The sequence below is a fragment of the Channa argus genome, chromosome 3, assembly GCF_033026475.1.
Source record: "Channa argus isolate prfri chromosome 3, Channa argus male v1.0, whole genome shotgun sequence".
Lineage (NCBI taxonomy): Eukaryota > Metazoa > Chordata > Actinopteri > Anabantiformes > Channidae > Channa > Channa argus.
Window position 1 is genome coordinate 21,007,177 of NC_090199.1, and position 14,193 is coordinate 21,021,369.

At 39.5% G+C, this 14,193-nt stretch overlaps 2 protein-coding genes across 2 annotated transcripts; both read left to right on the plus strand.

The window, feature by feature from the left end:
• The first annotated feature begins 74 nt into the window (after positions 1-74).
• Positions 75-7,334, plus strand: gde1 (glycerophosphodiester phosphodiesterase 1). The gene is made up of 6 exons (XM_067497773.1): positions 75-344; positions 908-1,083; positions 2,546-2,651; positions 3,605-3,697; positions 4,862-5,073; positions 5,392-7,334. Exons 1-6 carry the CDS (start codon positions 75-77, stop codon positions 5,537-5,539), a joined length of 1,005 nt encoding a protein of 334 aa, XP_067353874.1. The 3' UTR covers positions 5,540-7,334.
• Positions 7,335-8,857: 1,523 nt separating this feature from the next.
• Positions 8,858-14,149, plus strand: mcrip2 (MAPK regulated corepressor interacting protein 2). The gene is made up of 5 exons (XM_067497775.1): positions 8,858-9,475; positions 9,645-9,714; positions 10,568-10,701; positions 12,639-12,746; positions 13,653-14,149. The coding sequence occupies exons 1-5, from the start codon at positions 9,421-9,423 to the stop codon at positions 13,721-13,723; spliced, it is 438 nt and encodes a 145-aa protein (XP_067353876.1). The 5' UTR covers positions 8,858-9,420; the 3' UTR covers positions 13,724-14,149.
• The last annotated feature ends 44 nt before the right edge of the window (positions 14,150-14,193 follow it).

The window sequence follows — 14,193 nt, forward strand, 5'->3', positions numbered from 1 at the left end:
CATACTTGACAGGCGGTGGTGAGTTTGGGTCCAGCTACTTCATTCGGTGCTCGAAAACACACCAGAGGACAACAATGCTGCAGCTGGGGGAGGAAGTCACTCTGTACTCCGTTGTCTTCGTGGTTTTCCTGCTTGGCACCAGGAACCCGGTGTGGACAACGGTTCTTACCGCCTCCCTCTACCTCTTTCTGGCTATGTTCAGGTTCCCCCAGTTACCGGCCAGTCGCGTCCAGCAGGTGCTGCACCCAGCCAAGGGCGCGGTGGGCTCCGGTAAAGTGTCGGTGGTGGCTCATCGGGGCGGTGGGCAGGACGCACCGGAGAACACGATAGCAGCCATTCGTGAGGTGAGAGTAGGGAGTAGAAAGGTTGTGGGTTCGGGGAAGTCCTTTTGCCTCACAAAGCTTTGGGATCGATGGTTACAGCCTGACATAACTGCAACAGAACTGGATTGGGAAATTACACTGTCTTCATTCAAACCCAGATCAAACCAGTGCATCTTGCCCCTTTTAAACCACTGGTAGCCAACATTGTTTATATGCAATGCTACCTGTGCACTACAGCTGCACACTGCATTCATTGTCCTGTAATATGGCACATCCAGTACTGTAAGACTGACAGCAGTACTTATTGTTTAGCATTCAAGTAATAGGCATCAGAACCAAATATTTTTGATAAAGGTCCAACATGAGCTACAGATACACTTACAGCTACAGAAAATCAGTATGGGTCCAGCTAAAAAGTACAACTTATTTTTATGTTAAGTCAGTTTCCCTAGTAAGTCAAACCCTACAGTAAACAAGCTCAGACTTATAGGTGTGAGGTTGGACACAATTTTTGGCCATGACCAGAGACCAGCCCTCCTACAATACTTGGCTTCTAGCACTTTCACCCCTCTCCTCTACTCTAGGCCAGTAAGAATGGGGCGACTGGTGTCGAGTTGGATCTGGAGTTCTCATCAGATGGCGTACCAATACTGATGCATGATGAGACTGTAGACCGGACCACCAATGGCTCGGGACCCCTCACTCAGATGAGACTTTCTGACTTGCGTAAACTGGACGCAGCTTATAAACATCGACTCAGGTGAAAAAGAGGGATTTACAATAGCTATAATCCATATGCAAGCATGTAGACATGCAAGAGGTGTTCTTTATTTAGGCATTAGGTGCAGTGGATTCTGTAGATTTGGGATGATACAGATTTTTTAGGTTTATACTAAACACACACACACACAACAGTATATACTATATCAGGTTACATTACAACTAGGAAATCCTGTATTTTGTGGCAAAAAATTACAATCTTATGACACCGTACAGTAATTGTCAGCATGAAAACAAGCTGAAGCAGTTGTCATCACAGTGCACTGAAACTTTCCATTAAAGCTCAAACTAATAATTAATTCTATTGAGTGATGTACTTATGAAGGCTAATGTATACATTATTGTCAACCCTTGTTTATAGAAGCAGTGGTGGTGAGTGAAATGCAAGGTGATTGGTGGAAAAAGATAAAAACAAATAAATGATTGGGAATACTTTTTTTTTTACTTAATGCCTCTAAAGTAGCAAACATTTCAAAATCTTTAAGCTTTGCACGTTTATTGGGAAGGCCATAGGTATGAAGTGTCGAATACTGTTGGCTACATTATATTTTAGTGCCTTGTGTGTGATTTCTGGTTCTATTCTGGCTGATGAAGTTGGAGCTTTTCAGTGCAAGGCTGCTTTTCTGTTTCAAGAAGATTCTCTCAAGTAGAATGTACTGGGACAGAAAACCTCTGTATGAAATTTTTTAAAACACATTTGCTATTAATACAGAGGCAGATATATTGGTGCAAAGTTTCCGTCCCCTTTAATAAATTAATAAAAAATAAACTTTAATTTCTGATAAAGGAGCATTTGTAGTTGCTCAATGTACATTGAAGATTCACATTTCTTTTCTTAATTCTTATTTCTTAATTACTAAAAACATTTGCCATTTCAAAACTTTTGCACCCAAGTGTACATTTTAAGGTCAGTGTAATATTATAGTTATCACATGTGCAGCATTCACAAACAAATTATATGCAATAAGAAATCCTTTTGTTCCTAAAATGACATGACAATAACTGCTCAATTAAAAATTGGTCTTCAGACATACAGTAAAATAATAATATAATAACTACGACAATTTGATGAGTTACACTTTGTCTTTTTGAATGAAGGCAATATCTATCTGCAGACTAAACCACTTATTTAATGTGTCTAAGTTACATAAATGACTTGATTCCTTTGTCCTTACTATGACAAGACTTGGCATAATTTGTTGTAAAAGCTCTTACTTAGCTTCACATATATGAAAAACTTGGTAATATACAATCATATCATTTTGCACAAAATTCTCATGTGAGGTTTCTGAAATAAGACCACTAGAAAAGTTTTAAGACCACAAGATCATGTACAAGTCTGTACAAATGTTTTCCATGTTCTCATTTCGCATAGTGGTCCTGATACAGTAGTGTTGATTATATCCATTCTTACTAATCCAAAATGTGTCTTCTGTTACCAGGGAGAAGTTTACTGGGGAGAAGATCCCAACTCTGCAGGAAGCAGTAGAGGAGTGCATCAAACTACAGCTCACCATTTACTTTGATGTCAAAGGTCATCCAGATGAGGTGCAGTCGACAAAACTAACAAACATAACAACTTGATTATGTGCAATTTTTCTGCTATGCTTTGTTGATCTGATTGATCTGTGCCCAGTCAATGTTGCATAATAGTGAGAACATGGTGTTGTGATTATAGTAGTCAAAACCTTTTACGTTTTTAAAAATGTAACATAATATATTGTTTAAATTTAGTAAGGTGGAAAAACAAGTCAGTGAATTCATTAATTAAGTTTTTTAACCTTTATTTATTGAGGTAAAAATCACAGAGATGTCAGCTCTGTTTTTCCTGAACTTTTAGACCATAATCAAACAGTTACACACCACACCTGGACCTGGCAATACTTTGGGAATTACTGATGATGAAATGTTGACATGTACTGTACTGTGTCATGAACTTTTGTTCAAGTTTGCAATGAAGTGTGAAACAAACACCCAAAACACACACATGTACAGCTTTTCAAAAATTCAGGACATTGCCACAGCCATGTGACATTGTGGCATATTTTGTTTGCATGGTAACATACTGCATCAGTACAAGATGTGTCTTGTAGATATATGCTCAAACAAAATTGACTCTGTCTGATGTGGAAAATCAACTTTGTTTCAGTTCAAACAAACTGAGCCAGAGGCAGCAGTCATCATTGTAGCTTCGATCTGAAAGCTGCTGCAGTGTTTGTGCTCTTGTGTTTATTAAAAAACATGAAAGCTTGCATCAGTATACTTTCAGCCAGTTGACACGTGGCTACTAAGTCAGCAGATTTTTAGAGGAGTAAGGAATGCAGAGTTGAAGTTTTTGTTTCAGCCAGTTACATTCTTGAGTTCAGGACCCACAGCAGTGTGTCCAGACATACACAGCTGCTAGTTACCACCAAGTGGTTAGACACAAACACAAAAACATAAAGCCACAGATGAACTGGTAACAGTTGATTGACCTATAATAACCATGGGTTTCCTGCCAGGCAGCTGCAGCACTTAAAGAACTGTTTAGGAAACATCCAGTTCTCTACAACAGCAGCATCGTCTGCTCCTTTGAGCCCAAAGTCATCTACAGGGTAAGTTTTTGGAAGTGACTGTGTGCAGATTTCCTGTGTTTGACTGTTAAACGCTTGTGGATAGTTAGTTCAGTTAGTAAGGGAGAGCCTGTGAAAAATGTGAAACTTATCTTAACCAGCCAACACAGATTGCATCAAACACCAAATTGTTGTGGTCATATCTGTCCATTATTGCCTTCATAAACACTCTACAATAGCAAAACTTAAACATTTTCACCCTAAGCCAAATTTCCCTTTAGTCTGTAATTTCTTTAAAGCCTGACCACTGTGGTAAAGTTAACTTGAGTGATACTGTAAGAAACCAATTTGAATGTTAGCCATATTTCCAGAGAAATTTACCTAACTCTGATTGGACTACGTAAGTGATCACATTCATCTGTGGAAAACCACAACATTCAGTTCTCAGTGATTGATTTTCAGATCACCATCACATCAGTTGTGCTATGTAGTATACAAGCTGGGATAACCTCACAAGTATGGATTACAAAATATACAACAAGTGACAAACTTTTTTGAATGCAAGTTACACTTCAGAATTTATATTTATGCATAAGCAAAAAAACAAAACAAAAAAAACGTTGAAAAAAATATGTTCTTGATTCATCAGGAATTTCAAAAACGGTCAATAGTTCTTGTTAGTTATAGTTAAATAATGAGAATTATATTGGTGCAAAATTTGCATTCCCTTAATAAAGTAATTAAATATTTACTTTCCGATGCAGAAACACGTGGACTAGCTCAATGTGCATTTAATTGGTAAATTGGTAAATGGCTGCTTATATAGCGTTTTTACCCTAAGCACTTTACAATTTAGCTTATCCTTCACCCATTCCCACACACACCGATGGCTGACATGCGAGGTTAACAACATGCTTAGGGGGAAAAAAAATCTTTGTTTTACTCTTGACAATTTAAAAAAGGGGGGATGCAAACTTTTGCACCAACTGTAAATTACTGTTATGCTGTTCCCATGCGATTTTGAGCTGGGGAAAAAAACACTGAAAAAAAATTCCCCCTCTTTCACCCCCACCACAATCCCCGCTGTTGGATAGTAAACATAGTGGTGATGATTAAAACAAACAGCAATATTCACTTGCTTTCCTATCATGCTGTTTCACCTGGCATGCCATCTAAATTTAATCTGTTTGTTCCATTCTGGCCCAGATGAGACAGATTGATCCAGAAGTGGTTACAGCATTAAGTCACAGGCCGTGGAGCTTGAGTCGGTTTGGAGATGGCTCACCGCGTTTCTCATCACTATGGAAACACCAATGGATGACACTGATGGACTTCACCTTGGACTTGGCACACCATCATGTGCTATGGAAGCTCTGTGGCATCTCAGCCTTCCTGATCCAAAAGAACTTTGTTTCACAGTGAGTTTTTTCTTAGACTATGCCATCGCACGGCCTCATCTAACTAAAATATTAATTCAGAATGGGCTTCACTTTTGAACTCATGAGACTGTATTAATTTAGTTCCCAATGTCTTTGCCCGACTGACTGTCTATTTAATGTTAGAGAACACGTTCAAATGATCCTAATGTTTGATGAACCTCAAGTGATCTGAGGTTTATTTAACATCTTACTGTGCATCAGACTCTAGACCGACATCCTGTGTAACAGCGCTGCCTAGTCAGTTTGAAATGTCTTCATCATGTTCGGACCAAAGAATAACCATGTTTCTGTTTGTAGGGACTATGTGCAGTACTGGGCCCAGAGAGGGGTGGAGGTTGTGGCCTGGACGGTCAACACAAAAGTGGAGAAAGCGTATTTCCATGAGGTACTACAAGTCAACTACATCACAGACAGCCTGGTGGAGGACTGTGAACCTCATTACTGAGAAACACATGAGCCCAGCCTAAAATGAGCTCAAACACACTTATTGTACAGATAAATGCACATGAAACAAAAATTTCACTACTCATCATCCATGTATATTCAGGTAAGCTACTCTTTCCATGCCCTTCTCATGCACACTTTCACCATTGTGTTTATGTGTAATTCCAGCGATAAAACAAACGAGTGGGTGCCATACTTACTAATAGGAGGCATTGTAACAGATTCTTTTCTCACTCAATCAGTCTGATGATGAATTCTCTCACACCTGACATGCGTTTATAGACCTATTCATACATTTCTGTAATACTTGTTCATAATAGACTCTTACTAAATGTACTGTATTCTCCAACTCAGGATTGCAAAAGTTATTTTGTTTTTATCTTACTGTCTATAATGGCATGCATTGTTGGTGCTTTTTATTCAGTAAATGACCAAGAAATCATTTTATCACTTAAAAAAAAATGAATAATTTGACATTGAAATATAGAATAGTATAAGGTACATATGTTTTATGTCATTGGAAAAGCAGCTTCTAGTTTATTTATGATTCCAAAGTGCAGTGTGTGGCACAATGGTGCACACATAGACAATACAGTTACAGCTAAGTATTTACAATATTTATGTGAAGTTATTTAAGAACATCATTAGCTTCTTGTTAGCAGAATCCTCTGTATCTGTAGAGCAGATAACAGGGACTCAAGTACCATTTTAGCCTTTTCTCTGTCGGTGCATCTCTTACAATAACATACAATAGGAGCTAGGGGTGCAGGAGGCTGGATCCTATCGCAGGTTTTGTTAAACAAGATAAGATATCAAAGGTAAGATAAGATAAACCTTTATTCATCTCACATTAGGGAAATCAAGAGGTGGAGAACACGGACAACCATTCACACTCACATTCACACCTACAGGCAATTTAAAGTCAGCTACGTAACATGCATGTCTTTGGACTGTGGGAGGAAACTGGAGTACCCAGAGGAAAACCACACAAGTACAGGGGGAATATGCACATTCCACACAGAAAGGTCACAGCCAGCTGGTGGATTCAAACTCTGGACCTTCCAGCTGTGAGCCAGCAGGGCTTACCACCACTGTGCTGCCTTCTTACTTTTATTTTCATATGCTTTTGAACATGCACTACATTATGAGGAATAAGTAAGATTCAGTTTAAGTAACATTGTACAATATCTAGAAAATCAGTCTGTGCAGAAGAACAGTAAATGAACAGGAGTAAAATAGGTAAAAAAGGAATTAAGGATGCATTGAATAGGCATTTTCGAGTCTTTAGCTCTGGCTGCTGGCAGTAAATACAATAGACTGAAATGTAAAATATAAGGAAGCGCCTCAATACATGAATGCAGTGTTATAGCACATGGCACACGACAGACAGGAAATACATAAAAGAAAATATCAGTTTTTTGTGACAGACATGTTTCATAGCAGGAAACGCACAGGTAAAACTCATGATACCTTTGCCATCTTGTGCAAGTAAGCTGTTCCAAGGACCCAGCATCTGCAATCTGAGGTCCATACACCTGTGTACAGCTGTATACTGTATCATAATGAGGAGGGTGTGTCAAACTTGACTACGTGTAATTCGATTACTTGATTTAAATATCTGCCTCCATTTACGTTTGACCTGTTCTGAATTAACTAGGGGAACAGGCCTTTAAATGATTTAAGATACATCTAACAAAAATAATGGTGAAACAGTTAAGAGAAAGTCATCAAAATTTGATTTCATATGATTACACATTGTATTGAATAACTGAGTTGAATAAATGCTGGATATCACATTTTAAAGTGGTCATTAAATGCTTTCTTGCACCTCGGGTCAGCTGAATCAGTTGTGGACAGCAGACATTTTGCATGCATACTCTGCAAAACACTACAAAACTAAATGAGTATTTAGGAGCAGTCATAAGACACAACCAGGCAAAGAATATGTAAAAATTATATATTGCATTGCCTTTCTCTAGAATCCTGACTACAGTGTAGTTTGACGGGTCAAGCTGTCACCTCATGGGAAACCCTTAACTAGTCTAAACACCTGTACACACTGTTCCTAAGAGAACAGTGTGTTCTAAAACCTTCTGCCGAGGGACATATGAAATCTGATGTATCTTCACTAAAAATTGACCTTATGACCATAGTTTGGTCCCTCGGCTGTTAACGTCAAGTCGGTGTTGTGTGGACTGTTGATTATTAGCCTCTTGGCCTGGAGACTCAGGTGATTGACCCAGATAGTAGAGATGAACTGGGGGTTGAGTGGGAGGTGTAGTATTGGATATCATCCTGGATAAGACTGTCTGAGCTGTTCCTTGTCTCAGCTGATCTTGAGTTACTGAACATTGACTTTCAGCTCACATTCAGCTGATTTTCAACTTAATAACACAGATTACCTGTAGTGACACTGTCACATTTTCAATGTTTTATAGGAAAGCTACAAAAGTATTTTACAGTTTTATAAGTCATATAGCATAAGGGGAAAAAAGTTCTATGATTAAACATAAAAAAAATTAAATTTTATTTGTATTATCATTAGTTTTTGATTAAATTAGAAATAAATAACCACCCATCACTGCCAGCGCGATTTGTTTAATAGGGGAAAGGTGATCACTGCTGCTCCTCCCACAAAACCCTGTGTGAGGGGCGTGATGTGACGTCACTGCACGACGTTTTCCGATCACAGGTAAATACAAACACCGAGAGCGGAAATGAGGACGATAAAACTTCAAAATAAAGGACACAAAATATAAGTGATTGCAGAGAACTTTTACTAAGAATTTCTTAACGATATAAAAGTAGTAAAACTATTGATAAGTAGACATTAGTGATGCTTTATAATTGCTATAACTTTAATGAATGTATCTAATGAAGAAGTACATACTAGAGCTAGACAGTTGGCACACGAGTATTATGTTTCACTCAGTTGTATGCTGTGGTCTAAACATGCAGAGAGCATCGATTTACTTTGCCCATGTAATTTGCAAGATTGCTGCTACATCGCTTAGAAATGAAAAATAATATAATACATATAAATTTTATTAGCAGTTCTAAAGTATGTTTTAAGGATGTGTATGAATTTTGGTAGCTATATTTAAAATACAATTACCCCCGTTTTATGCAGATAATCTCTTACTTTTATTGGAACTCATTTCTGCTGAAAAAATAAAAGCCAAGCAAACCAATTTATTTAAATATGTAAACACCAAATTAACGTAGTAACACGGAAGCTGCGCCATTTGTCTGTCTTTGGAAACCAGAATAGCAATTTTGTCAAATGATAAATTTTGAAAATTCGGACCGGAAGTGGTTCTCCTCACTGTGGCTGGCTCGACACCCTGCCAAGCATGGTGTGTTTCCGTCCTTATCAAAATATCAAAGTGTGCAGTGTCCTTGTGTTCTGTCGGAAAGCGGAGGTGTCGCAGTCAGTCTTGGAGCATCAGTGGAGCACCGAGGACAGAGTGACTGGCCCCGAGTGTCCCTGTCATCGGACTTTAGAAACCACAGCCCCCCCCACTGTAAATGACTGCTGCCCGGCATGTGGAGCCGCTTTCTCCTTGATTGACCTACACGCCACCTCCCAGCAGCAGCAGCGGACGTCGGTTCATTCCAGCTGAACACCTGCTGGTTAGGAGGAGTAGGAGGGCAACGAGTTAAACCGGGGCTCCTGCAGATTTCAGGCCGACTCTGGCGCAGCTGAGCCGGGGAACAAAATAAAACACGTCACGACTTTAGTTTTTTCTCGAGTCGTGGCTGCTACAGCTTGGGAAAGACTTGACGTTGCAGAGTTGCCGGCCAATGTTTGCAGCAAATGATTAAAACGACAGGGGTATTAAAACACTGCTACAGGTTATTTTTGAGCTTAGCGGCGTTCACATGATGTACACAATCACTCGAGGTCCCAGCAAACTTGTTACACAACGGAGGACAGGTGAGTGAACGTCTGTTATCTCACGCATGACGCAATGTCACGTCAGACTACTATAAGGTCACGAAAGAGAAAGTTTGCGGGATATCAGAGTCCTTACAATTACACAGCTTCTTCGTGGAAGAACTTTACTGAGCATGAAAACAATTTAACTCTGAATTCTTTGTCTCAGGTCCCACACAACAGCTCGAGAGTAAATTCACCGACTTGAAGCTCAAGCCGACGTCTTGGCTCACATCAAAGTATGTATCTGCTCATGTCTTGATCTTCCTCCTCCCGCGAGACTATTTACATGAACCGTGTGGGCCCCAAATACTTGGCACGTGCGTCGTGAGTGTGGTTGTGTAACATCGGGGAGACTAGAGCTAGGGTCCATTATCGGACGAAACTTTCCCGGAAGCATTCTGGTTGTTTGTCAGCCCGGCAGCGGTACCGGTGGTCCTACCGGTCCGTGAAACCCGCTCCAGTGACCCTGATCTGTCAAAGCAGCAGGAGCCCTTGTGCTTCCTTCAGGTGCAGCTCGGAAAGTCCATTACTAAAGAAACTCTGAAATTCAACTCCGATGACCACAATGACTCACTGAGAGTAGTACACAGATTACAAGCTCCAAAATGACCCTGTAGTAAAATAAACATCTCCATTAGTATTCTTTTAACTCAGTTAATTCATTTACAGTCAACATCGGTTTTAAAAAGCAAAGACAAAGGGTAGATGCTGTCTAAAAGACTGGAAGACATTTGCTGTTTGCAACACTGGGTTATTTAAGCACATATTAAAGAAAGGCAAATGGTGCGGGGTTGAAACCAAAAGACACTTTTTAAATCATCTGACCTAAGGAAGAGCTCTGAAAACAGTGCTAGGAAGTGGACATTTTGTTAATGTTTGTGTCAAAATGCTAAAAACTAAAGACAACACCTGAGGTCACAAGAAAGGGCCATAGTTAATCCAGAGGGTGGACTTCCTTACTTGCCAGTCGCAGCTATGTGAAGTTAAGCTGAAGTTCACCGGGCAAGTGGCATTGAGAGATTTAATTCCTTACAATCCTTGAGCTGACTTTTGTAATTATAGGTAATTAACCCCGTCTGCTCTCTGCAGCTCTCCACCTCCAAAGATCGTCTTCAACCGTCCCAACGGGAAATGCTACCACAATGCAGCCACGCCGAAATCTGACAGCCCAGCAGAGGGATTCACTCCTGCACATGAGGAAAACGTCAGATTTGTATATGAAGGTGAGGGTCTTAGTGCAAGGTCAGACCTCCAGGAGCAACTCTGACTCTGCATGTGTTGGAGATCCTTTCTCCCAAGGGTACAAGAGCTGGAGTATTGAAACTGATACTGGGCAGATAATCTCCTGCTTTCTGTCTTTGTCTTTTCTTTACAACACATTTCTTACTGGCTGAGCAGCTGCATTATAGCTACTGATGTAAAGATTAAATTCACATTTTTATTCCAATTTATGCTGTGGTTTCACTTACAGTTTCCAAACCAGAGGGTTACCAGAGAATGTTCAATACATTAGCAACAGAAAAATATTTGGAAACTATTATTTTTCTGCAACAGATTAATATTTTCAGTAATTTGCAAGGAAAAAATGTCAAATATTTGATTCTAGCTTCTGAAATGTAAGGATTGTCATTGTTCCTTGTCATATACGATAGTTAATGTGTTTGTTCCCTCTGGCTGTTCTGGTTTACTGCCACATGGAAACCTGACTGCATGTCGTTGGACAACTGGTGACTCTTAATTACCTGTAGGTGTGATAGTTGTCTGTGTGTGACAGATTGGTAACTTGTCTAGGCTATATCCTGCCTCTCACTCACATGACAGATGGCATAGGCTGCAGCATCCTGCAGCCGTTTATCCTGTTTGGATAAACGGTTAAGATGATTGAGGGATAGATGGATTTTGTAGGGCGTTTTGACACTAAGTTAGACAAAAAAAAGTCACTTCGAGCTGTATTCTGACATTATATAGCCTAAACACCTGGAAAATGCAAATTAATTCAGGAAAATTAGAAAAAAAATTGCAAACCATTTCATTATTTTGACTCCATTATTTAAATTGCTAACAAATCCATACTTGTATAACATGTAAAACGATATACTTTGCAAAACAGCCTAATGAAACAAATGTGATGTGTGGCAGCACTTTACAATAAGGTACATAAATCCAGAATATTGGTCAGCGGTGTGTGCTCTTGCCAAAACTGCTTGTTAATAAGTCATTAATCATGTGTTAATTTGTTTCATACTAATTCCTTGGTGGTTACTTAGGTCTATGAAATGTTACAATTTAATTCCATGTGGGCATGTTTTGTTACAGGCTTCAGAGCTGCAGCTGGTTGATGTTGTTACAGCCCCACACATTCAAAATTCAGATGGGACTAATTTTACAGACAAATGTTCAATTATGGCCTCACAAGTAGGATTTAATTTTCTGGAACAGCTCAAAACTATCCAGAAAGTGCTACAGAAGAGTGTTGCTTACTCCACTAAAAACTAACAATGATTTAAAACCATGATTGTGCAGCATTCGCCCTATCTTGAAGATTGCCCATCATGCCTATAGGCTGCTTCATGCCAGGTGGAAATGAATGACTTGTTTAGCTGAATCAGCATGAATCAGCTATTCGTGCTACTCTTGGACTGCTGCCAGTGAAGTTTACCTTGGGGAGGGGGTGTTTAGTGTCATTAACACAAAAAGCCTCATGGATGCCATTCAAGTTTAACCTGTTCTGACAAAAACATTCAAGTGCTACTTTTTTCACCATTGTGTTTGGTTTGCATTTACCCATCCCCCTGCACACAAACAACTACTTTTTGTATTATATTAGTATAGGCTGCTCAAAGCCCAAATAGTGTGGCTGAACATTTGTATTCAAGGCAAGCTGCTGGCCCTACAGCCAAAGCCTTGAGTTTATCTGGGGGTGAAACTGGAAAACCTTCACCCACAGCTGATAAACACACACCACAGACTGGTTCAACCCTCTCATGAGGGAGCCATACTGCATTAGTGCGTGAAAATGTTGCACATGTTCTGAAGTTCTGAAGCTTAAATGTTTGCTTGTCATGACTTCAGAAATGTTAATCTAAAATTATTTTGTTAGAATTATATTTTGTTGATCACATGTACATTTAATTATTTACTTGTTTTGTACTTTGTGTAGCGTGGCAGGAGGTGGAGCAGAAGCTGGGGGACAGTGATGGTGCAGAATCGACCAACAGCCAGGGGCCAGTTCAATACACGGAGAAGACCCCTAGTGCTGCGATGAAGAGTATGTACCTGCTTTTCAAGAAATTAATTATTTTTTAAATATATAAATAATACATACATACACACACAACTAATTGACCTCAGAGAATACAACAAAGTCAATCCAGCCTCTGTAATGACACAGCTTTATAGTATCCTGACAGATAACCCTCTTCTGAACTTCGAACCTGCTCTCTCACCATGTTTTAATCATTCATGATTGTTTTCGCAACTGGAAAGCTAACTGGCTGCTCTCATCTTTCCATAAGAATCACATGAATTAAATTGTTTTTGGCTCAGCTTTATCTGTAGCCAGAGGGCAACTGTTGTAATAGGGGCCTTTAATTTTTAACCCTTCTTTGGTCTGAGAACCTGGCTGTTCCAGATAAACCAGCCATGGCTGTTGATTGTAACATCTGTACTGTCACACACCTGTGTTATCTGGTTCCTGCTGTGGCTCTGTGCTGCCAGTTAAAATATCACTAATGGAACAGCTTTAATCTATTGACCTCGATCTGAAATAAAGAATTTTTAGTAAATAGCATGTAGCTACTAGAGGTGATTCTATGCATAGCGAGGTCAGTTATTTAACCAGATTAAAATATCATTGATTGGTTTGCAGTGAAATGTGACTTTGATTCATTACTAAGCCTCAGCTTTACTTTATTTATACTGCTAAGTAACAAATATCATGCTAACATGCAAATCTAACACAGGCTCATGGAAATACTTGCACAACTGTATACAAATAACTTAGTTTTATTCAAGTACACCGATCATCAACAAAAATGATACCAGGTTTTACAGAGTATGCTGCTGATATTTTGTTACCCAATTGGGTTTTGTGTTTAGCTACATAAAATCAATCATTAAAAGAATGAATGAATCATAGAAGATGGATTATGCTTTAATTCTTTTGCCTGTGCAGACTTTGTGCCCATAGATCTGGAGGAGTGGTGGGCTCAGCGCTTCCTTGCCAACATTGCCAACCTGTCGTGACTGGTTGAGCCTTTGAGCCAGGACAAGAAGCAACTTGTTGTTGCTTCTGTAGTCAAGACATCACAAGGGTGATGGAGAGGAGCTGAGGCTGCGATGCGACGGGGATGTGGGTTATTGAAAATCTGAATTGAAGCCCCCAGCTTCATGCTGGTGTAGGGTAAACTGGGTACCAACCATAAAACTACACCCTCGACGCAACAGTGAGCTGACTGTGAAATCGGACAGGGTGGACTTGCTGATGTAGAATTGCTACAAAGGACTATCTCTCTGTCTCTCTCTCTCTCATTCGAATGACATGTTGGATAGAAGTTTGAGATTTTTCTTGTTAAAGAACCTGCCTCCTTTCTCAAATGTGCTCAGCTGTATGTACATTTTGGCTGATCTTTGGATATAAAACGAACAACGGGACAAAAACAAAAGTAAAATGTTTTTCAAAAAAATCGTGTGGAAATCAGTTTTCATTTCTTCTG

Bases quoted from the DNA above. Each gene is read 5' to 3' on its own strand.
- gde1 (XM_067497773.1), top strand. From the start codon at position 75: ATGCTGCAGCTGGGGGAGGAAGTCACTCTGTACTCCGTTGTCTTCGTG. The intron at 1,084-2,545 runs GTGAAAAAGAGG...TTCTGTTACCAG, and splicing joins GCTTATAAACATCGACTCAG to GGAGAAGTTTACTGGGGAGA. The intron at 2,652-3,604 runs GTGCAGTCGACA...GTTTCCTGCCAG, and splicing joins TCAAAGGTCATCCAGATGAG to GCAGCTGCAGCACTTAAAGA.
- mcrip2 (XM_067497775.1), top strand. From the start codon at position 9,421: ATGATGTACACAATCACTCGAGGTCCCAGCAAACTTGTTACACAACGG. The intron at 9,476-9,644 runs GTGAGTGAACGT...TCTTTGTCTCAG, and splicing joins TGTTACACAACGGAGGACAG to GTCCCACACAACAGCTCGAG. The intron at 10,702-12,638 runs GTGAGGGTCTTA...TACTTTGTGTAG, and splicing joins CGTCAGATTTGTATATGAAG to CGTGGCAGGAGGTGGAGCAG.